This window comes from Notechis scutatus, chromosome 1 (genome assembly GCF_049901735.1).
Source record: "Notechis scutatus isolate UNSWTSFEM ecotype Mainland chromosome 1, rNotScu1.2, whole genome shotgun sequence".
Classification (NCBI taxonomy): Eukaryota; Metazoa; Chordata; class Lepidosauria; order Squamata; family Elapidae; genus Notechis; species Notechis scutatus.
Window position 1 is genome coordinate 231305024 of NC_142009.1, and position 24318 is coordinate 231329341.

At 37.3% G+C, this 24318-nt stretch overlaps 1 protein-coding gene across 1 annotated transcript; it reads right to left on the bottom strand.

The window, feature by feature from the left end:
• Positions 1-538: 538 nt before the first annotated feature.
• DDB1 (damage specific DNA binding protein 1) lies at positions 539-24255 on the bottom strand. Its single transcript, XM_026682571.2, has 27 exons — positions 24120-24255; positions 23814-23962; positions 22447-22563; positions 19516-19737; positions 16542-16656; positions 15543-15640; positions 14731-14889; positions 13142-13225; positions 12750-12866; positions 12063-12165; positions 11467-11542; positions 11270-11378; positions 10753-10931; positions 10510-10673; positions 10317-10424; positions 9171-9378; positions 7978-8073; positions 7582-7693; positions 6881-7004; positions 6439-6603; positions 4264-4358; positions 3950-4120; positions 3613-3722; positions 3343-3512; positions 3067-3169; positions 1435-1558; positions 539-1246 (listed from the first exon to the last, which is right to left on the bottom strand). Exons 1-27 carry the CDS (start codon positions 24178-24180, stop codon positions 1163-1165), a joined length of 3423 nt encoding a protein of 1140 aa, XP_026538356.1. The 5' UTR covers positions 24181-24255; the 3' UTR covers positions 539-1162.
• Positions 24256-24318: the final 63 nt, after the last annotated feature.

Below are 24318 nucleotides of genomic sequence, written 5' to 3' on the forward strand. Positions count from 1 at the left end.
TTTTTATCAATGAATTGTGAAGCATTTTCACTCTAATTTTGGCATTTAGTGATGCAATGATGTGAACTTGTGGGGTGAACTTGAAGAAGAGCCTTTCCCCCAGCCCATAAACTCTATCACAGAATAGTCAGGACGAGCTTTTACCAAAAGATAAGGGAGAAAACTTGACTAAAATGCCCAATGCAAAAAAGTATTTTTTAACACTCACATGCTAGAAGGGAATGAAAATTCTTAATATGTGACAGCAGAACAATGAGAAGTGAGAACGCTGTACTTATTAGTCCAACAATAACAGCAAAATCCCACCACTCTCTTCTTCAAAGTCTGCCTCCTACTGGCAAGAATGAGGGGGAAAAAGAGGTAACAAGGTATATTGTCACCCCCTTTAAAAAATCTACAAGCTTATTGAGCAGAAAACATGAAAATGAAATTAGAGTAATGGGACTGTTGAAATATAAAACATGAGAGAACAAAGTTTCTTTCCTCCTTAGTAAAGGAGTTCAGAAAAGCATGAAAAGATTTTGACAACAGCCAAACCTTTCCTCTTGGACTACTTTTATTTGGTAAAATTCCAAAACCAGTAACAGAAAAAAATTGCAATCTAGTCTCTTCTCCCTGAATAAGCAGCAAAGCTGTTGGAATAGAGAGGCTGCCACCCACAATTTGGGTTCCTCGAGATTAAGCAGCCCTAATCCTGAAAGCACCTTGTAAGAGCTAAATGTCACTTCCATCATTCCAACAGCCACTGCAGCCATCTAGCCACCTTCTCATCCAAACAAGGAAGGGTATGGGGAAAGACCTCCACTTCAAAACACTAGGAACAAAATAAATTCAGAGGTTCTAAAAGACAACCGCGAATGACGTGTGGAAAGTCTAGGCAGAGGGACATCTTTGCCAGCTGCTGTTACTCAGAGGGGAAAACCTGCTGGGACCACTATTAGGTGGCAGATGAATGGTGAATCCAAGCAGAATACAATGTCGTCAACAGCCAACACTGCATTTGCAAGTCCTTAGCAAGATGGCTTCAGTTCAGAGGTTTCCCACTTTCATCCAGGCACATTGCTACTGCTCTAGCATTACAGTGAAACTGGTGAGGGAACCAGTCGGGAAAGACTCCATATGCTATCCTGAAGGAAGGTGCAGGAAGTATCTTCTCATTCAGCTAATGGATACGGGTGAGCTCCTCCACAATCTTGATCAAGTCATCTACCGTCGCCTCCCTCTTCATTCCAGTGCCATCATCAATCTGAAACAAGGAAGCAAGAGGCAGAGGTGAAGCACAGTCATGTGACAGACCGAAGGCCAAGCGTATATACCTCTTCTTAATCCTGATACTGCAAAATCCAAGTTTATAACTTTACTTCAAATGAACAAGCACAGAATCGAAGTCATAGCCAATAACAAGGATTGTTTCAACAAATTTTCTCAACTTACTTGTAAGTTAGCCACCACCTCCTGCATCTTGGGTCGGCTGATATCCAAAAAACTTTCAATTAAATCTCCATCAATAAATCCAGTGGCTGGCTCTGTCTTGCGCTCTGTATGAAATGATCTCCAGGTAGTCAAGAATCAAGGAAATAAAACTCTCGGCAAAATATGGCTTCAACTTTCCCATAAAAACGAAAGTACCCAGAATAGAACCAGTGGTACATAAGTCTTTAATCTTCCTCAATTATCCTGATAGAATCAGACCAGTTCAAATTACAATCTTGAGAATTTTCAGCCTCCATGGTCGCCTTATATATGACTTATTATATTTGACATATGGAATATTACACAGAAAATGCTTGCAGGTACATGGTATGATATGCATAACACGCACACTTTAAACTAAAAATAAATTCTGAATGTATTACCTATATAATAGCCTTCATGGCCAACTGTCCATCAACAAAGAATAAAAGGTACTTTGACACACACCACTATGAATTCTTCAAAAACTGAAAAGAAAATACATTCTCTTGAAACAGTAATTTTCTTCAATATTAGATTTTAGGGTTAGGGTTAGAATTTGATTTAATGAAATTATATGAAGATATATTAAATGTGGCATAGTTCTTTAATTTTGGTCACCCCCTTGAATATTTTTAATCATGCCATGAATATCTCTTTCTCTCTCATGCTGTTTTAATTTTCCTTGGCATGTTTCACCCATATACTTCTGATATAGATTGACTGCAGATGCCAATGAGTGCAGATTTTCTGATTAATTATTCAGTATCATGGTAACTACTTGTTTATGTTTATAATTCACCTTTATATTGTACCTCAAATTACCCACAATTCATAGAAGTCTAGCTTAGTATTCTTTTCATCCTGTGAAAGATTCTACTATAGCAAGGGTGTCAAACTGGCAGCCCATGGGCCGGATGTGTCATGCAGAGGCCACGCCCACCCCAGCTCCACGAAAGAGAAAAACATTGTGAAACATCACGTGACATGGTGAGTTTGATAGCCCTGTATTTATAGTGTCTGGCAAGTAGCTATTGGTCTGGTTCACACAACATATTAAGCCATAATGTAACCTATTTGGTCTTAACTTAGACAACTATTAGTCTACTGTAGTTTATGTACAATGGTTTATAATTTTAATTTATTATGTCAACCCAGTAAATTATATCTAATAAACCATAATTAATCAGACTAAATTCTAGCAAAATATGTGATCTACAGCTACTATATAAATTCCTTTAAAAAGCTGAACTATTTTGACTGGCACTGCTAAAGCACCAATATGCTCCTCACTTTAATCCGGTGTTGTATTACCACTTCTCCAAGGCCCATAAATATTCCAGTCAAGAGAGTTCTCTACCTGCAAAAGCAGTTTTTTAAGGGAGGCAAGAGGCACATAAGCTATAACTCTGACTAGAAACACAGTATCCTATCCCTAGTTTTTTCTAAAGATATAAGAGGAATGAATACATTCATACTGCTGATCTCTACCCATTTGGTTCTGTGCTGCAAACTGTTAAGCTGGTAGGCAGGAACCATTTGTGGTTCTTGCATTACGGCTAATGCCACCAAGTGTTATGTATGTTAAAGAGAAACACAAGAAAGAAAGGATATAAAGAGTGTTCTATCTTCCCAACACTCTTAATGACTTTGTTGAGCCTATTTTGCACATCTAACAGGAGATTATACCAGCTTTCTGACAGAGAAGTCACCAGCCCTGTGAATAAAAACAGAGCATTATTTTTAAAAAGAAATTAATAATTATCCATTTACTCTAAGATCACTTTGGAAACAAAGGATAGATATTATTTTAGTGCCAGATAAGCCCTCCCAGAGTACCAGACTATATGGGGAGATGGCAAAATTTTCTGGCTCAATATCTAACCTTACCAATCATTCCATTGACTGTGCCAAACAACACTGAGCCCTGTGTCGGTGTAGATGTTTCACCCAGATTTTGCATGACTAGGGACCCATGACAGAAGACATTGACAAATTCACCCAGATGGAAGAGCCCAAACTCCTGTAAATGCTGGCGCTCCTCATCAGTTGTCGCAGCACTGCAATACAAAACGTTTACTAGGAAAAGGATAGGGTGAACCCTTTGTCCCAACCTATTATTTGCTCACTTTGCCCTACCTTTTTAGAAGGTTATCTCACCTGTCCTTCTGGCACACAAACAAGTTAAATGCATTCTCTGCCCCTAAGAAATTGTCATCATCCAGAATCTCCACAGCACTCATCCAGTTTGGATTAAAATCACGAGCTATCTGTAATGATATACAAGTCAATCTACCTAGCAAGCCAATCTATTCTCCACAAAGATAAGACTTTTCTGCCCTGAAGTAGAATTCTACCAGTTTTAAATGCAGAGTGAAATGGAGAGGCCAACCTAGGTACCTAATTAGTTTCTTCTGCCACCAAATATTCTTCTATTCTCTTAAACTTTGTATTGCGATTTCCATTATATACACTGAGGTAAAAACTGAATTAATACCTCTTCAAAATTTCCTTCCATGGGCTTATAGGCAAGCAGAAGTACAGAGCGCATAAGATCTCCAACTAAAATGAAGTCGCCCTTTGTCTTCACATAGAGTGCCATGATGTTGTTATAATGGTTGCATTCAGTGCGAAGCTCCTTCTCTGCTGTCCATTCATACAGTCGCACCTGTTAGGATAAGACAGATTTGTAAAGGTAAGGCTCAAACAGATCTGGAACAATATTGCAGAGTCCAAAACATTTCTCTTCCACAGTTCGCTAAGCAAACCCAGTTTTAGGAAATATTGATGTGAGAACTTTGGAAACCTTACCGTGCTGTTTATGCTAGCTAAGAGTTTTCCATTGAATTCCACCATGGAATAGACAGCTCCTTTTACTTCTTTCTCAGCCAGGCTCTGCAATTTACCTAAGATACATATTAATACAACAATACTTGAAAAATACACAGGTTCCTTACATTTCACAGTGTAGCTACAAATAGCAACAAAAAAGATTAACAGCCTCAAAAACAGCTTGGTGATATAGCTTCCCCCTTCGATTATATGAAGCCCTCCTTACTTTCTGCAGCCTAAAGTTAATTATGCTATAAAGTGTATGACATTACAAAATATTTTTAAAATTCTATCATAAAATCTTCCAGAAGTTAATTTGGGCATTTTGCTCACTATGGATCCAGAGTGAGCAAAATGCCCAAATAAATGCTAGCTGCAAGTGAACGCCAATTATCTTCTGAAATATTGCAATATACCCAACCTTAAATTGCAACACCCAATAGTCATAGAAAAATTGGTGTACAAGATATCAGGGAGGTCTTTCATTGTATTTTTTAACAGCTACAATCTCTTTATACTCGCCTCAGCCAGTAGTTCTTCATAAAGATGGTGCCTAAGCTACAGAGCTGTAATATTCAGGAAATTTCAAATGTTGAAGTGGACAGAAAACCCCTTGACTCTCTTTCTGATTGTGTACCTTCAAGCTGGTATTTACTTTTAATAGCCACATAGATATGATTAAATTCTGCCCTCAAACTAAGGGTAAACTATCAAAGTCTATTTGTAAGCATGTGGTGCTATGTGACAATCTTCTTCTGTGACAATAACACAACATACAATAAAGCCTAGTATGCACTTAATCTGTAGCAACTATAATAGTTTTAACTTCTACCTACTTTTCTGAAGGCTCTTTCCTCATTCTGCAACATTACTAAATATCACCCCTAATATTTGTCAGTTGTTATGTTAACTAAAAAAATTATTCATCATCTTCAACAGTCATAAAACTATCTGGTAATTCTACCTGAACTATCTATTTTCTTGATGAAGTGAAATGAGGTGAAAATAAACACTTCTTAGCTCAACTAGCATGCAACTAATCACTGTGAAAGAATCAATGGGAGGGCTCAAAATGGGAGGGCTGCTTTTGGGAGGGCTGCTTTTGAGAATAGGAATCAGAATGAATTGATATCTCCTTATTTGAACATTTAACCATACTTTGAGATTATCATTTGAGGTCTTTCTTCTTGTGCTCTCTTTTAGCAATACAACATAAGTAGCTATTGCTACAAGTGCTGTTTTGATGAATATTCTGTGCTTTCACAGCCCTTGCAATAATTTTTCCAATTCCTACTTTATGGCTGGAAACCTGGACTCTAAAAAAGATAGCTAGGACAAGGGTGGACACCTTTGTATTATGGTACTGGAGACAACTATTACGCATCCTATGGACTGCAAAAATCACAAAGTCCTATACTGAATCTCACCAAAATTATTACTTGAAGCCAAGATTGCCAAACAAAAACTATGATACATTGGTCATGTTATGCAAGCTGACTCATTTGAAAAGTCAAACATGCTGGGAATGGTCAGCGGAAAAAGGAGAAGGGGCCACCCTTGTGCCCGTTGGCTGGACACTATAAAGGATGAGACCAAGATTACCATGGTGGATCTGAAGGAAGCAGTGCCTGCCTGACAGGGGGGCATGGTGAATGCTGATCCATAGAGTAGCTGAGAGTTGGACATGACTGAATGGCTGACAATGATGTCTGGGTTTGTTAATGCCAAATGAGCACTTTCCCCCTATTTTCCAAGGCTTTAAAACTTTTATTTTAAAAACCCATTTATTTGTTTTGCAGACCCTGATATGTGGTGCTGTTACAATGATTTAATTTAATCTCCTGCTAGGTCTCTTTTATAACACATAATAATATTACCATTATTACTGTAAGCCAACCAGGTAACTTCAGCATATTATAAACAATTCAAATACCCAAACTCTAAAAAACCAGATGTTCAGCTTATTTTTTTTTCCATATGAAGCAACCAAGATGGCTCTTCAAGAGCTGAAAGGACTATTATAAACTTTTAGAGTAAAAGAACCTAGGAACAAACCCACTTGTTTCATGACAAAATAATAATTAATAAAAGAAAACAAGTCCATGCCACTCAGCTGTTTCTAGGAAGAAAAAAATCCAAAACATTAGTCCTTACCATCAGAATAATGGAAGACCACAATGCGGCCTTGCTTGGGTTCAGCTTCATCAGGATACACCATGGCTGTGCCCACAATAAAATAGGTGTTGGGATCTTTGCCCAATTTGCAGGAGACCAGGCTTAGTGCATATTCGTTCTGCAGGAACTGGTGTGCATGGAGTACTGAAGACAAATAGTAAAAAAAAAAAAAAAAAAAAGAGTTAAAGAGCTCAACAAAATATTGACTTCAGTGTACTGTTTGGAACAACATGGATAAAACATGCAACTGCAAAAAAAACTACAGAAACTCAATAAAATGACCCTCAAGTTGCTCCATGGACCCTTAGACCCTCAAGGGATCCAAGCCAGAAAGTACACGAGATGGCTTTCTTCTCCTAATCTCATGATTCCCTAAAACAGTTCTCTCACAAACAGTGAAATATAGCCTAGGAATAGATACCTTCAAATGTATGCTGATCTATGATGAGCAGATTGTGTACCTCTACTTCCTCACCAAATGATGTTTCATGTGGGGCTGTGCTGCTAGAGAACAACTTGCTAGAACTCACACTGTTGGAAAGGGCCTAAAATATGGAGATAAAAATGAGTATTTTAAGCTAGAGACACAGAGATAACAAAAATAAGCCCAAAGAACATTCACTAGAATGAAATAACATAAAAAATAAATTTGTGGCAAAAACTATTTGGAGGTTTGCATCAGAGGTCCAAATTTATGAAGAATAAAACCATATGTGGATTGAGAAAGAAGTAATGGAAGATAATTTATGTTATAAAGTACCAGTATAAAACTACCAAGTTTTCTGCTTTACTGAAGGGACTGAAAATCAGTCCACATGGAAGAAATACCAATACATTCTAAAACCTCCTCGTGAAAGATAGGCAGAAAACTAAGTAAATATGGAAAGCTATGCTAGCAAGGATTTAAATCACTGAAGAAAGCCAACATTAACTGAGCCACAATATATTTTATCCCAAAACAAGTACATAGCTGTTTTTAAGTTTAGATTATCAGATGAGAAATGGAGATGATTTCTCAAGTGATTTATAGACATAATCAAAATGTTAAGCAATAATGATTCCTTTTATTGAAATCAGTGCATTTTCAAGACATTCCTAAAAACAATTATTGATGGTTCTCACCTGGGTACTTGCACTGGGCCTCAATGCAGTGGTGCCTCCACTAGCATCCTGAACTTCAATACGACTGGAGAGCACGCCAAAACATTGAGAGACTTCCTGATAACAGATCTTTCTGCATAACAGAAAGGGACACATGGTGTCTACACATATTCAGACGTATAAGATCCATATGATCTAAGAAACATTGTTCATAGAAGTAATATTTAATTTATTCAGTTTAGGTGCCAGCTCATTATTCAGTTTAGGTGCCAGCTCATTCATAAGAAGTTCAAAATGCTCCAAAAAGCATGCTTCCTTGAAAAAATCTATCAACCTCACAATTTTGGGAGGGAGGGAGGGAATCTTTTATTATTTAAAAGCTGATTAATTCTCAGCAACAAGTTTAGCTCTGCTCACCTGGGTGATTCATAAAGGGGAACAGTGCGGATATGCAGCTTCTGAATTTCATCTATGGTGCCGATTGTTAAAGTGCTGTTGTTGGCCAGAGCTAAGCTACAAAATAAAAGTATTTCATTTTCAAGAAAAAAAATCACTCCACTATACGCCACAATTCTAGAGTGTTTACCTACTACATTTCAGATATAATCCAATATTAGGACTTGTATTTAGCAAGACTTGATAAAAATGAAAATGTAAAAAAAATGCAGCAAATACATGTGAATATCAGTAGTGTTTCATGAACTATCAAGTATAGAGTAGTATCTGGCCATTAAGAGATACAAGGGAGAAAATGTACATGGAAAACAGTTTGTGTATTGGTAGAGCACACAAAGACAAGAGTTGAGGTTTGTATGTTTATGGTGCAGTGTATTTCTGATTTTGTCTCCAACAGCTTCCTTCTGCAGTATAAAAAATGAGGCTTATTAATCTTCTTTCAAATTTTAACCTTCAACAAATCTTATCTTTCTTACAGATGGACCAATTTTGCTAGTGTTGATCACAACCAATCTCTATCTTCACAACTATGTTTCCACATACAATCCTAAATGCAAGTTACTGTTTCATCAATTCTATCCGGAACCTCCAGCGTATTCCTGAAGAGTATTATTTTAGACAAATCAAACCTATTCAAGAACAGGGGACTTGAAGCACTGAAAAATAATTTACTGGAAATCCCACTTTTCTTGGCTAGTGATCATCACAGCAACTAGCATAATGGAAGATAAAACTCATGACTGCTCAAAAAGTTTCTTATGGTATCACTATATAAAATACAACACAGAAATAAATGATATCAAATATAGATGAAATAGAAGAGTCCTTTCTTACATGAAGCTATAAGACAGGCTGAATATTTATTATACAATGGGTGTATGACAATTTATTTTCCCAAAACTCACATTAGCCAGGATGCACCAGCAAAAGGAAGAAGAGGAAGGATACAATGAATCCAAACAATTCTTCTGTTACTTTGGAACTGTCTTAACGTTTTGTCCCTATTCTCTTAATCTCAATATTTCAAAAGTAAGCTGCTTATTTTTGTGTTCTTTATTTGAGACTTAATTTGGCTACTTAATTAAAAGGGTTGACCAGACTGGCTAAGCAAGAAGAGAGCAGGCACTTGAAATGAAGGAACCGAACACACTTACCTGTCAGGGTACCCATCTGAGTTAAGAGGGCACATATAATTCACCTCCTTAAGATTGACATTGGAAAAGACCAGCTTGTGGTTGCTGCTGTAAATCACAGTAGGGCGGTCAGAGCAAGCAAACACATTGGTGGTGGAAAGGGAGCGAAATGTCCTTAAAACAGTGGGCTGGGTTCCCAAAGTTACTTTTTTACGGTCACTCAGCAAACCTGCCAGAGGAAGGATATTATTAGAGGCTACCCATTAAGAGAAACTAGAAGATGGGAGGGGAGCAGGGGAAATTAGCTGCCCTGTGACTACTTTTCATTATTGAAAAAAAATGTTTTGAATTTAGAAAAGTATATTTCCAGTAGCACTTTAAATGTACTAAAACTATTCCTGAAAGACAGAGAACATCCCAAAATACAGCTATATCTCTATACAGGTACAGCATAACTGTATTTTTCCTTCTTGAACCAATAATAATTTCTGGATACTGGGTGGGCTTGTTTTAGAACAGAAAAACGATTCAAAGAGATAAGATTCATATACCCTTGGCTGGTCTTACGCTTAAATGCTGAAAAATCTAATCATAGATCTCCTGATGTCTAACTTGAGTTACTTGTTTTAAATAAAGACAAAATGACAGCAGGTATGTGTTTATGGTTTAGCAACCATTTGCAAATGTGATGATTTAAAAAAAAAAAAACCTCATTTTCTAAACAATGCACACACACACAGCCAAATTTTGGGTGACTGACCAGAACACATGCCAGAACTGGCAAAGTTACACAAGAAAACTATCTGAAAGAGATGGCAGCAACCAGTGATCTTCGCAGGGTCTCTCTCTGTAACCAGATTACATTATAAATTGATACAATGTGTGATCCCAAAAATGACAGTTACTGTATGGCATTCCCTTGTAGCCTCAATATATTGATGAAGTGAAAAAACAGTAAATCTGATGTGAAATGATTTAGCTCTGTTCAAATTTAATCCAGAGATTTCTGAAGTTCAGATCTTCTATTCCTGCTTGTATTTTGGGGGGGGGACAAGCTCTACTTGCTGGATTTTGAGTTCTGCTAAAACCTGACGAGCAAGCCTGCAATCTGTTCATTGTTTTAAAATCAAACAAGAAAATCTGCAGGGTAGAAAACTGTATTTTTACCTGTTTCAATGTTCAGTCCAAAATAAAACAGGGCCCCATCTCCTAGAGCACAAAGCAGATAATGACTACTCTCAAAGGTGGTCATCAGAATGGAACGTGGGATAATCTCTGTAAAGGGGGATGCAAGTTGTAATATCACTCTTTGCCATTAGCCTGCCCTTCCCAACACCAAGCACACAAATGGAATTTCTACCTCCTCCTAACATCTCCTTGTGTAACAGTTCAAATGAGGGCAGCTTAAGAATACGGGCTGAAATGTCTGTCCAAAGGCCAATAGCGCAGAGAGGGGACATGCCATTGGTGTCTCCCAAGGGAGTGATGTCCAGACAGGCAATCTCATGCTCCATCTCTGTAAAGCTGGCAAGATATTAAACTGTCAACATTACAGCAATACTCAGCTCTGACACAAAATAACCCCAACATAGTTCAGACTGACCTTATTTGTTTGAGTTCCTGGGGATGGATTTCCAGGTAGTACAACACTCTCCCCACAGCTACCACTACTTGACTGCTATTGCAGGAAGCAACACTGATGTTCTTTCCATTTGGCTCTTTCCATTCACTCACCAGAGCCTTTGGCTCTTGTGTGACAAGCCGGACTGAGGCTGATGTTATCTAAAGTGACAAATGACGTTCATTGGTATTTCTTCCCAACAAGATAACATATTCTTAAGGCATTTCTACAACTTCTTCAAGTGCTACAATTTTCTTAAAGTGTAATCCATCATGTTTAATTTTAAGATTGACTAAACTGAAAACAGTCCGACAGGAAAAAATAATGAAAAAAAATTATTAGATCTTAAGAAAATTTATGTTGCTTACTATGGACAAAATAACATTCTGTTTTGAATGTGTCACCCTCACATATTTCATATGTTCCAGGTGTGGCTCTTCACCCCAAAAGTTTAGTCACTCATACTTTACGTTTTATCACTAAAAAAAATAGAGATTACCTGGATTAACTGCAGATGAGCCACATTACCACAGAAGAAAGTCTGCTGATCATCCACAAATCCTGTCAGTTCTGTTTCCTCTACTTCCTCCCCATTCAACATCAAAACTCTGCGGAATGTAGGAAAGCCCAATTAAACTCCCCAGAAGACCTAACCAAGAGCCATATTCAACACTTTCATGGATGTTATTCCTCTACCTGGTTTGTCCCACAAAAGACAGCACTAAGGTGTTATCGGTTTCACGGTGAGAATCTGACCTCAAAGGCCATAATCCTGCAATTCAGAGACAAAGTGTAGTCTTATTAAATTCCTCTGGGAAACTCAAGGGATTTCATAACTTAACAAACAAAAATGCCAACCCAACACTTCCTGAATCTTCAATGTTTCCTCAATGCTAATTCGCTCTTGGCCTTGTACAACATATTCAACTAATTGGGTATTGTTTCTAAGTAAAATGTACTGTACTTTCAAAAATTAAGATTCTTAGAACAGGTTGTATAACAAAAAGGTAAATAACAGCAAGAATATACAACAACGAAAAGAGGACATAGTAAATATACCAAGGGGAGGGGGAGAGAGAAAGGAATAAAATGCACACACATACAAAATACCCAAATCCTTTTTCTGAAAGGATGACCAGATTCCTCCCCAATATTTCCTAAATAGTATATTCAGTTTTCTTAGATTTCATTAAAAAAAAGTTCATTCAAAAAATCTGAGAACTGACAACCTTGCTAATAGTATGTACTATATTTGTTCATCATCTGTTTCTAATGAACACACACACACATACCTTTAATCCCTGGGAGATCAATGCTGGCATGTTCATGAATCCCAATTCCATTCCGGATGATTCTCAAAGAACCTTCCTTAAAGGCACCAGAGCATGTAACCAACTGTGAAAAGCAGGTATAATTAGCATATACTAAGTACATTATTAATGTTTAAGGGATATGCAATGTAATTATAGAGAATAGTAATTCACATCCACCCTTTAAGGTTTTTTTTCTCAATCTTAGTAAATTACCTAATCAAAAATCCCACTTAAGACAAAGTCCTGCAGTCAGTTCCATTTTATAGTGAAACAAGAACTTTTCTGAAATGGCTCAGTATTGTTTCAGAATTTAATGCGCATGCCAGAAAAAGTAGCCTTTCTATGTCTCTGAAATAGCCTTTGTGCTGTATTGTTTCAAGAGTCAAGAGAAGAGTCAACAGAATAATAATTTTCCAAGCTATTATCAGATTTACTAGAGCTCACAACAGCATTCAGCAAGAAGCTAATTATCAACTTCCTCTTGACACACAAGTTTGGTGAGAGAAAATAGGTTGGGTTTTTCAACAGAGGAGATTCATATACTTCACACAGATCAACTTGGGGAAATATATTTCATTGCAAAGCAGTATTTCAAAGGGGATATAAATCACTTCTCTTAGCAAGATCCATTATTCCTAGTGCAGGGAAAGAAGAATCAACTTTTACCTGGCCTTGACCCTGTCTCTCAAGATCTACCACACACATGTCCACAATTGGCCCGAGGTTGGTGAAGGTTTCCATGGCCACAACATAGGAGCCTTGTTCATTACTATCCACATTGAGCTAGGAATGAAAATAATATTATGTTTCTTGTGAAAATAAGAAATTGTTTGCTTAAATTTTCTTTATTTCATCTATTTGAGCAAAATGTATTAAAATTCCAGTTTTGGTCTTACTTTGATTCAAAATAAAATGAACAAAAACCAAGAGGATAAAATTCCTGAATGACAAAAATAAAAGTAGAGTCTCACAACAATACCATTTAAATATATAATAAGTAAAAGATTAGTAAAGTACTATTTATTGGTACCAAATTATAATTAAAAGCTACACGTTACCTTCACAAGTTGGGAATCCCCAAGACGAGAGCCAACAAACACAACACCATTGTCCAAATATGTCAGGCATTCTGCTATGGATGTCTAGGAACAAGTAAGGCAAAATGAATATTAGGCATTTTAAAGACATGATAATAAGGGGTGCAGCTATTTAAGCCCAAAGCAGGAAGGATATTTTGACATGGATATGCTCATGTATATGTGGAGCACCTTACTCAGAGATGTGTATTCCTGGGATTGTGTGGCTATTATGCCAGGTCAAGAAAAGTTTTGGGTTCTTTAAGGAGCTCCTGACAAGGGCAGTGATTGTACTCATCTCATGCCTAGATCTCAAACATGCTTCTGGCTTTGAATGTCAACAGTTGCACACATACATTAGCTGCACACACTGTACCGACTACATTAGAAGACATATTAAAAAGTATCCAATGAACATACACTGCTACAACAAAGTATAATTAAATATGTCTTAGTCATAAGTAGAGACTTATCCCTCACAAGTATGAAAACCATACGTGATTTTAGATGATGTTCTCTCTCGGCCTTATTTGGTACATCAAATTGCCGTCAAGTTATGCACTTTTCTTTAAACTCCTTTGAAGGCCAGTATTTAAGTCCTAGTCTGGGCTTTAACCCAGATGTGAGAGATCATTATCTTGAAGTTATCTCCACTAGAGGCACATGTGAGAATGCAAGAGATGGCTCTGCTCCAGTTCTGAACTGGTCAAGGATAATGTCAAAGTTTGCTGTTTCATGTTTCCACTGGGAGGAAAAATCTCCAAATCTCCTTTTAGCGAATCATTTTTTTATTCAATATGTACTCGATTTTTAGTATCCTCCGAAAGACAATTTGCCAGTGGAAAGACAAAGTATACAGGTGGTCCTTGACTTACGACCACAATTGAGCCCAAAATTTATGTTCTTAAGTGAGAATTTGTTGAGCTTTGCCCCATTTTACGACTTGTCTTGCCACAGTTGCTTAGTGAATCACTGCAGTTAATAGGTAAAAAGCCTGGTTGTTAAATGAATCTGGCTTCCCTGGTGACTTTGCTTGCCAGAAGGTTGCAAAATGTGATCACATGATCCTGGGGCACTGCAACAGTCATGTGAGTCAGTTGCCAAATGTATGAATTTTGATCACATGATCATGGGGAGGTTACAAAGGTTGTAACTGTGAAAAATGGTCATATGTCAGTTTTTTTCAGTTCCAGTCAGTTGAACTAAATGAACTGTTTAAGTTGAGGACTATCTGTATATTCAATTGACAAGATGTTATAAATTAAATACATTTTGTAAAAAAACTTAGATCTGTGAAAAAAAAAAATCAATGATGGATATAGCCTCCAATTATGAATCATGAATTATAAACCTCTATTACAAAATTTAAAAATGCTGAAAACGAGGTTTTTTGCTTATTTTAATGCAGCACCATTTTAAACCCTATATTCAAAAATTACAAAAAAAGTAGTATTTGGGAAGGAATCAGTCTCTTCCGATATCTGCAGGAATTTTTTTCACTCTTCTAGTTCTTCTTCCAGCTGACATCATGCACCAGATGCTCCAGAAATGGAGGAGAAAACAAAACCTACCTCACCAAGCAATTCCACACGTAAGTCCTTGAGACTGACTCCACCATCCATCTGTTCCTCCTTCTCCAAAAGCAGCATGAATAGCCGACCCTCCATATCCCCCAACAGATAACGGGACCCATTTGGATCTACCCGGTTGTGACATACGATTGTACTTTGCTGTTTCAGGGTGAAAAAGGTGTTACTTAGAAGTCTTTGAAAAGCCAGGATGACCTTAACATTGATCCAAACAATTTTATTATCCCTCTAGAAAGACGAAGCTGCAATTGTTTAAAAAAAAAAAAGGATCCTAAGGATATAAGGAAGTTTCCCTAGTTTCCTTCCTCATGAACACACATACTTGTGTTTGGCCAAATTCACAGAATAGCCATTTAAGTGCACATGAAACACATTCTCCAGATTCCAAATGTGTCTACCCTTATTCTAAAAAACTACAGACAATGCAGCACGCAGTTAATGTAGGCTCAGATGCCCACAGAAATTCCCAATTATTTTTAATTTCCATTTCTAAGGCCTTCCACTTGCCAACAACTCTGGACAGCTCACAGAACGTTAAAACATCAGTTAAAACACAGAAAAAATGCCTAACACATAAAGTAAATTTAGTTTCAGCCCTAAAAAATTTTAAACTAGAGGCAAGGAAACTGATGCTGCATAAATGATACAAATCATATTTGTTCGGGATTTATGGGACGTAGCATAAAATATTAAGCATGTACCTGCTTTCTGACATCCATACCAAAGATACTGTAAATATAAAGCACAGAATTCCAGCTTTAAGCAAATACCTTTCCAAGTGTTCTGCTGCTTACCTTAATGATGGGTGGGGCTATAGCCAGATATTTATCACCATTGTGATAAGTAATGGATTCTTGTCCAATAATGATGGCCCCTCCAAACGGTTCAGGCACTACAAAGAAATTGTTGGGAATATTCATCTCAGATGTATAGAGAATAATCAACACAGGAAAGGAATACAAACCAGGCAACCCAGGTGTATTAAATTAAATTTCAATAGATTTGTTTATTCATAGAATTTCCTGTTCACCCAAAAAGGCCACTTTTCAATGTAATAAAATAGTTTAAAGCACAAAAATATATTACTAATTATTAGGAATAATTCAGATAGTCAATATCCTAACCATATTTTATTATATACTTTAGAAAACAGTTTTCCTTTTTATTTTACTCACTGAAAGCAAGACATTTTGTTTCTTAAATAGCAATTAAATTTGTTTTAGGTAGCGGCTACAAATAAATTAACAGTAAGAAATCAATAAATTTCAGATTTTCATTAAAGCAGGTCTTCTTCTCACAAAGCTATGAGGTAAATATAGATTTGTCTTTAAAATACTGGACTTTTTGTGGCTTATAAGTTTCTCTATTCATTTTTTCTTTTATACTATATCCTCAATCACCTTGAACATTATAATTCCTGAGTTTTTCCTGCCAGCATAGTTTAGTCTAAAAGTGCAGCAGTTCAATGATGAATTCTTAAACTATAAGAAAACCTGAGCCTGGCAAGTAGTTAACACTGGGCAACAAAACTTTCATTACAGGCACTGCTCAAGTTACATAACTATTCTGGGCCTGAGAGCCTGGGACAACGAAATTTTCATACAAATTGGAATTGGATCAACTGTCTGACCCCTACATCCAAAAAAGAACTGGGGTTGTTTCTAGGTGCAAGTTTAATACAGTGGCTTAAAAACAGTCTAGGAGTTCTTTTTTAAAATGCTGGTTTTTATGTCTAAATGATTATAGTTACCTTTATCTCCTTTAGAAGCGTATTTTTTTAGACACAAACTCACCTGCAATCACCATTGAGGCTTCAGCCTCTACATTCTCCTGCTTCCAGGGTCCCTTGTTAAACTCCTTCTCACGCAAAGACACTTCATATGTTTTGACATGACGGCCCTGTGGATCCTAAAGGGATGGAAAGTACAACCACTAAACACAAACCCATCACTATTTAGTTATCCTCATTTAACATATGAGAAGAATCATTTTCATAGGAATGCTCAAAAATCAAACATTCCCTGAAACATTTTTATTTTTATAACATTTGTACATTGAAAAAGTAGATACACTTTCTTTAAAGCAACTTCAAAACCTAAAGAATGCCTGTCTCCCACAAAATAAGGCATTTTCCCAATTCTGAACAATATTGTTCCTGTTTTAATACAGCTAATGGAATTGTTAAGTTATATATTTATCAATACATTTCAAATAGTAACCATTTTGCTTTCACTAAAGCCTTCAGATTTCTTTCTTAACTCCCTTCACTTTATGACAAACCTTTTGAAACTATGTAGGTTTTAAAATCACATTTTCCTGATGCTGGAATCTCAAGACAGCACATATTCCAGATTGATTTAATAAGGCAAGTCTTGTGGTAAATTAGCCCTATATTAGTTTCTTACTAATAGAGAATGGACAAATCAGTAATATGAAACTCTCTTGTAATTATAATTAAATTGAGATATTTTACAATCTAAAAATGAGTCCCATGGACTCATTCCAGTTTGGGTCACTACACTATAAAAAAGATGTTGAGACTCTAGAAGGAGTGCAGAGAACAGCAACCAAGATGATAAGGGGACTGGAGCTTAAAACATGATGAACGGTTGCAGGAAGTTGGCATGGCTAGTCTAGTGAAGAGAACAACCAGGGAAGACATGATAGCAGTCTTCCAATATTTGAGGGGCTGCCACAGAGAGGAGGGGGTCAAGCTATTTTCCAAAGCACCTGAAGGCCAGGCCAGGAATAATGGATGGAAACAGAACAAGGAAAGATTCAACCTGAAAATAAGGATAAATTTTCTGACAGTGAGAGCAATCAACCAATGGAACAGCTTGCCCTCGGAAGTTGTGGGAGCTTCATTACTGGAAGAGCTTTCAAGAAGAGACTGAACTACCATCTGCCAGAAATGGTGTAGGGCCTACTTGGGGGGAGGGGGGTTGGACTAGATGACCTACAAGGTCCCTTCCAACTCGTTATTCTGTATCTATCTCTGTCAGGACACTGTGCAGAGCACAAGTATAGTGGATCCAGATCTGCACTGATAGCTTATTTCATTTTTTGCTAATTATCCAGGAAAAGGGTCCTTGGTGTTCACTTGGTTACTTGCTAAGCTAGTTGGCAATAAAATACCTACAGGAAACATCCAAGCTCGGAGAGCACCAAGGACCCCGTAGTTCAACCCTGAGCTACAAAATGAAATTTCTTTGCTACTTGCCACAATATCATACTTTTATACAAGGTGCACAAAAAGTAAACAAATATCTAACAATTATTATGTGTAGGCTCAGCACACCTCATGCTTCTGCTGCCAGGACATTGCATTTGTCAAAGCATAAAATGTTGGGAAATTGACAATGCTGATGATAAAAAACAAACATTGCTCTGTCCCTTGTCTACCAGCACATCTTTCAATGACAGTTGCAGAAGTAATTCTCCCTTAATGCATTTAGCAATGAAACCCAACATCCCAGACTTGGAAGTCTAGTGGTCACCTGGAACTTGTATGATTGCAGTTTGAACTAATTATAGACTGGAATTTTATCTGATCAGCCTTTATAAGGCTTTTCAATATTGTTTTAATGTGTTTTGCCTCTATTTTAGTACGTTCCCTAAAATTGCTATAGAAATCACAACCATAACAATTTTAAAAAAACAAATCAAAGCTGTTTTTGTTCTACATGGGGGACTCCCTCTTCTGTATATTGAGAATGGAATTGCAGTCACCTGCTAGAAGCACCCCAGGCCCTTGCAGGTAAGTTGCTTGGTTCTTATTTATGTATTGGATTTATGTGTTGCCCATCTCTTGTCTGGAGCAGACTACACTGAAAGGGAATTTTTTTTCCCTTTTGGCCCAGTGCAAAATCATGTATTAGTACATAATTCAGAATACCAAACATAAAAGTTAGGAAAGCATCAAGTTTCAAGGATAGTTAGCAATACTACATTTCAAGGACAATGGTTAAAGAATTAAAAAAATTAATCCTGGGTCACATTGCCTTTTATATTCTGGTCTCAAAAGTCTCCCAGGCAGGAATTAACAACTGAATTTTAAACTAGGATGTCTAGAGAAATCAAATCAGGTGCTCAAGCCAGTTTTCTATTTGACATCATAGAAAAACAAAAATGTAACAAATCAGGAAAAGTTCTTAACAGTTTTGCACATTAGAGAGTTATTTTAACTTCAAAAACCTGCTTATAAATTAGAACTATTACAACTGAATTAAATCTGTAAGCATTAGTCATAGTAGAGTTATAGTAATGCAAAATCAAAAAAATCAATAAATCAAATGTTTGTGGAATAGAAAACAATGTTTGAAAAATTGTATTATTCTTTTTACCTAAATGCTAATATAACCTACGATTGTCAACAGCTGTCTATAGAAAACATATTTTATCTCCAAGCATCATCCTGAGACTGATTTTAAATGGCTAACCATATGACTGAAATTCCTGGTCTAGATTTTGGATTTTTCTGCTTTTTTCCTATCCCATTTGTTTGTTTTTGATAACACCTAACTCAATAAGTCCCAAAGTATTCAAATGTTTGCCAGTACTCTGGCACCAATTTGGTTTGTTCTAGTAAGAAATAAAGAAAAAATAAATACTATTTTATTAAAGATCCTAAGCATTTATTTCTCCCCATGATCCAAACTCAGTGATTGTTTATAATTAACAGATATGTTAAATAACGTTCAGGCCCTGTCCCCACTAGTCTTGCTCAGCAATTTTATTACCACACACATTCAGATCCAATTTGATTACCTGGTAAACAAAACATATGGTCGGGGCCTGGCAGCCATAGAGGAATTTCACATCAATAACTTGTAGCTCCTCTAGTCGAATATTAAAGGCCTTTAATTCTTTATTTTCTCGCTCCAAAGGAATCACCTTGAACAAGCCATCATAAAGCCTTAGTCCAATCATTCTACACTCTGGGTCAATTATGCCAATTATACCTGTTTCCGAGGGACGTCCAATACGATCCTAGAGGACAACACATAAATCAAATATTCTTAGAACAATCTCTGTTGTCATAATAAAAAACATGCATCTAAGTCTTCTAAAATATATTAATTTGGCTTTTGTAAATTAGCCAACAGTTGATTCACTCATAATGAATACTGTAATATATGCTAATGTATGTCATTCATGTATGCCTAGACTTTCAATCAGCAGCCATTTCTCTTTTGGGTGTTTCTGCCCATATCTTGTCATTACTATGAACCCTTCACTGCCATTTCAAAAACACAGTAAATAACTCATGAATGGATCTGTTGACAAAACTATATATTGCAAAACTAAATTTATGCATTTATATATTTAAATCCACAACTTTCAATTAACATCTTTTTCGCTCCATGAGACGCACTCCCCCAAATTGGATGGAAATGTCTGTGCATCTTATGGAGTCAAAAATAGGGGTTGCGGGGACCTTTTACAGTGCTGAACCCCGCCTCTTCTGTCTTTGTCATTGCCCATTTTCCTCCTCTAAACCTAGGTGGGTCTTATGTTCAGGTGCATCTTATAGTGCAAAAAAATATGCAACATATTATATTGGATATGTAGTTCTTACATATGTATATATAGATATACTTGGAAAACACGCTAGTTTGATTTTCGTACTTTAATTTTAGAAGTAATTTTAGAGCTCGACAGTTAACAGAGAAAAAAAAATCAAATTTTACAGAAATAATTAATGTAGAATTTTTTTCTCCTTTAAAAACTGAACAGGATACATGCTATTTAACAACCCAAGATCAAGATCTTAAAGTTATAAACAAGCAAGATTTATATTACCTATGCACATATTGTATTAGATTACATATAAACATATTACATTATATTATCCACTCTTGACAACAACTCTGGTTTGCAACTGTTGCAATGGTGCTGAAAAACTTCCATCAGACCTCACGATTGTCATAACCTTTTCTGGGGTTACGTCACAGGTGTCAAACTTGATCACATCATGTGACATATCGCCACATTTTTTGCCTTTAGAGAACCGGGGTGGGCATAGCCTGCGTGTGACGCATCTGGCCTGTGGACCACCAGTTTGACAGGCCTGGCTTACATGATCAAAACTCAGATGCTTCACAACTGGTGGGTGCTTACAACCATTATAACATCCTGCAGTGACATGATCACCATTTGCACACTTCACAGCAGCTTCCAATAACAGAGTCAAGGAAGAAGCCAGCAGTAAAATCACAAGTCATAGACGTATCTTGCTTAATAACCACCAGAGGTGATGTCATAGGCCCATCATAGTCATGTGATGTCTCACAACACACTTAACAAATGTATCACTTAGCAGTCCCAATTGTGGTAATCAAGCAAGTATTACCTGTACTATAAAGCTTGTATACTGTGGCTTTTCATTGGGTTTTGAAGCTTTGTGAAATTATGTCTCAAGAACACTTATTCTGCAAAACATACACCTGCAGGTTCTACCTCTTAAAAATATTATTCTAAACTAGCTAAAATGCAACTTAGGAGTAAAAGCAATGATTATCTTTTACATGACAATAGTATTTAAATACTATTTAAATGTAGGTTTTTTAAAAAAACAATAGAGTAAATGTTCCTAGCCTTTATATAAATCACAAGAGGTTCCTAATATAACTTATAAGTATTTAATCAAAATATAAGCACATATTTTCTCCAGTCTTGGAGAAAAGGTAGGCTATTACCCTCATAGTCAGTGAATGGCTTCCAGGAACTTAAGGAGGAAAACGTAAAATAAGCAATCTCATTTGAATTTGGAACTGGAAGATAAATGGTGAGGTAGGGGTATCTGAAACATAACTCAACTATTAATCTAATCCCCTCCTTCCTCCAAACATAATAAATGACCATGTTTTTAAGTACAAGGGCAGTGCAATTATAAAACTAATCCATTCCCCCAGAGTTACATTGGGATGGAAGGGAGAGACAACTGAGAAGTCTGACTGAGTTCCAATTAGTTCAGCACAGAACCGGGAGAAAAGAAATGAGGACAGATTTGTTCAGTTACTAAATATAGCTTACATTTTTAAATTTTGACCCTGATTTTTCCAAGAAAAGGCCTTTAAATAATAAGCAAATGCTTAAAATGAAATTCCTATTAGATCAGATAGAGGTCAGCTAAATTAAGCTACCTGTTTTTCACAGTGGTCACTCCTTTGGGGAGTGTAAAAGCTGGGAACCAAGACAACTAACCACTCGAATGATTTTTGCTGCATATAAAAATGTCTTATTTATAAATTGCCTTTATGGAGAATAGTAATGTAGAACAAGATTCTAACAACTGAGAGATTGTAAATCTTTCTTCTTGAAACTTATTCAGTGAGACTTTGTAGGAGATCACAAGAATATAAAATAGCTATCTGAACAAACAAGGCTACTTAAGATCTCATAACAATGACAAATATATTTTTAATTGCACTAGGAGGAAACAAAGACTTAATGGAAAAGTAGGAAGAATTTAAGTGTCCATCCAATAATTTGACAATAAAAAGACAAGCACGGTCTCAATTCTCAAATTGCACTGTTCATTAATTTCAACACATGTGTTTATAGTAATATTTATATTACTTAACTTGGAATATACATTATCCAAAAGTTCAAACTCGGTTCACAAAACATACAGAAAACTGCTATGTGGTCCTGAATCACAATGTACCTATTACACTTAATGCACTTTCCTCTTACCTGCACATTGCCATGGGCTCTGGTGATGATGTCAATGTTCTCTCCACTTTGTTTATACTCAAGAATGCAAGCATTATATTTTGCTGTCAAAATAAAGAGCAAATCCTTGCTTTCCCCCTGAGGAGAAAAAAAGTTTTAGCTAGAAAAGAAAAAACACTCCACATTCTGCAAGACATTAGCAAGGTATTATTCCCTTTGTAAAATGTGTATCTCAAATTAAAAATGTCTGAAATACAAATACTTTTGCTTGTTCACAACTTCCTATTAGTACTGTTAAATATTTTCTTCTGTAACTGCACATAAATAAGCTCCTACAAAAAATATTTAATCAGAAAGTATATTAATTAGTTTCATGTAAAACATGACATTAATTCATCAAAGAACATGAGAAGCACCGGAGCTGTTGATGTTCAAGAGAGAATTGCAACAGATTAATTTTAACAAACATTTTAACTCAAACATAATTCAAATGGCCAGACGAGACTGTTTTCAAATAGATTTACAAAAAGTTGGTTGAGAAGATTACTGTTGAGAACAGCTTAACATACATGTTTTTTCCTTCAAATATCACTCCCACTTATGACTATAACCTTGCTGCTTGTATCTTTTCAATTTATATTGTTTTGTTTCCTAGTATGATTTGATTGCTGATTTAGTAACCTATGACTATCACTAAGTGTTGTATCTTAGGATTCTTGATGAATGTATTTTTTTCTTTTTATGTACACTGAGAACATACGCATCAATGACAAATCCCTTGTGTGTCCAATCACACTTGGCCAATAAGAATTCTATTCTATTTCTATTAAAACCAACTTCTCAGTTTTGTTGATAATCCGGAGCAGTCAAGCACAACATACTGGAGTAATATGGCAAATTTCTGAGTCCAATCATGACCATATCAAAAAATGTATCACCCAGAAGAAAATACTCGGTCCACACAATTAGCTCACAACAGACTGGCTGTGTGCAATCATCACAACGTGCTGAATTCCAGCAGGCCACCAGTCCTAAAAAATAAAGCCTTTGCATTCCCGAACTTTTCAAAGGCGTCTTCCCAGTATACTGGGCTGAAATTTTAAGAAAGCAATACCCCTCCACCGGGCTAGCAAGCCACAAGGCCAGGTTTCCACCGAGTTCGCCTTCCCCGGCGATCTCCCGATGAACATGGGGGCCGGGGGTTTTAACCACCAGCATGTGGATCGAAACCAGCAAAACTTTTCCGGTCGAACCAGCAGCCCAACCCCATCCGTTGCAGGAATCCCTTTCTGGACAGAGAGCCGTAAAGGGTCGAGGCGTATTACGCTGGCCAAGCAAAAAGGGTTACCAGGCGGCCGCGCTGCCCTTCCGGAGGAGGCGATGCTCACCTTGGGGCGGAAGAGCTCCATGACGGCGATCTTGCCGTACATGCCCACCTCCTTGACGGGCCGCAGCCCTTCTGCGGTGACCACATAGATCTCAAGGCGGGTGTTCTTGGCGATCAACAAGTTGAGGTCCTCTGCGGAGGTGAAGTGACCTGGAGCGAACAGGAAAAGGCCGCGGGGTGAGGGAGGTCCGATTGGCACAGCTCAAATCCGGAGGGGCGCAGAGCCCCGCGGCCTCCTCCCTTCGTTCTTCCCCGCCGCCCGCTCACCGATCCCGGAAAGCCCCCCAACCTCCTCCCAAACCATTACCGGTGACGCAGCTGTTGACGGCCGTGGGCTTCTGTGCGGTGACCACGTAGTTGCACGACATGGCGAGGCCGGGAGCGAGGCGGAAGGCGAGGACCGGCGGTGCCGAGTGCAGCCTTGAGGGCCCACTACCGCCCTCAATGGCACCAGCGAGAAACCGCCAGCACCAGAGCGCCGGCGTCCCGCTTCGCGCGGTGCACGA

What these genes read in the sequence shown, in the direction of transcription:
- DDB1 (XM_026682571.2), bottom strand. Translation starts at nt 24,180, where the DNA reads ATGTCGTGCAACTACGTGGTCACCGCACAGAAGCCCACGGCCGTCAAC. An exon ending in CGTCAACAGCTGCGTCACCG is followed by an intron (nt 23,963 to 24,119) that starts GTAATGGTTTGG and finishes TGTTCGCTCCAG; the next exon opens with GTCACTTCACCTCCGCAGAG. An exon ending in AGCCTCAATGGTGATTGCAG is followed by an intron (nt 15,641 to 16,541) that starts GTGAGTTTGTGT and finishes ATTTCTTTGTAG; the next exon opens with TGCCTGAACCGTTTGGAGGG.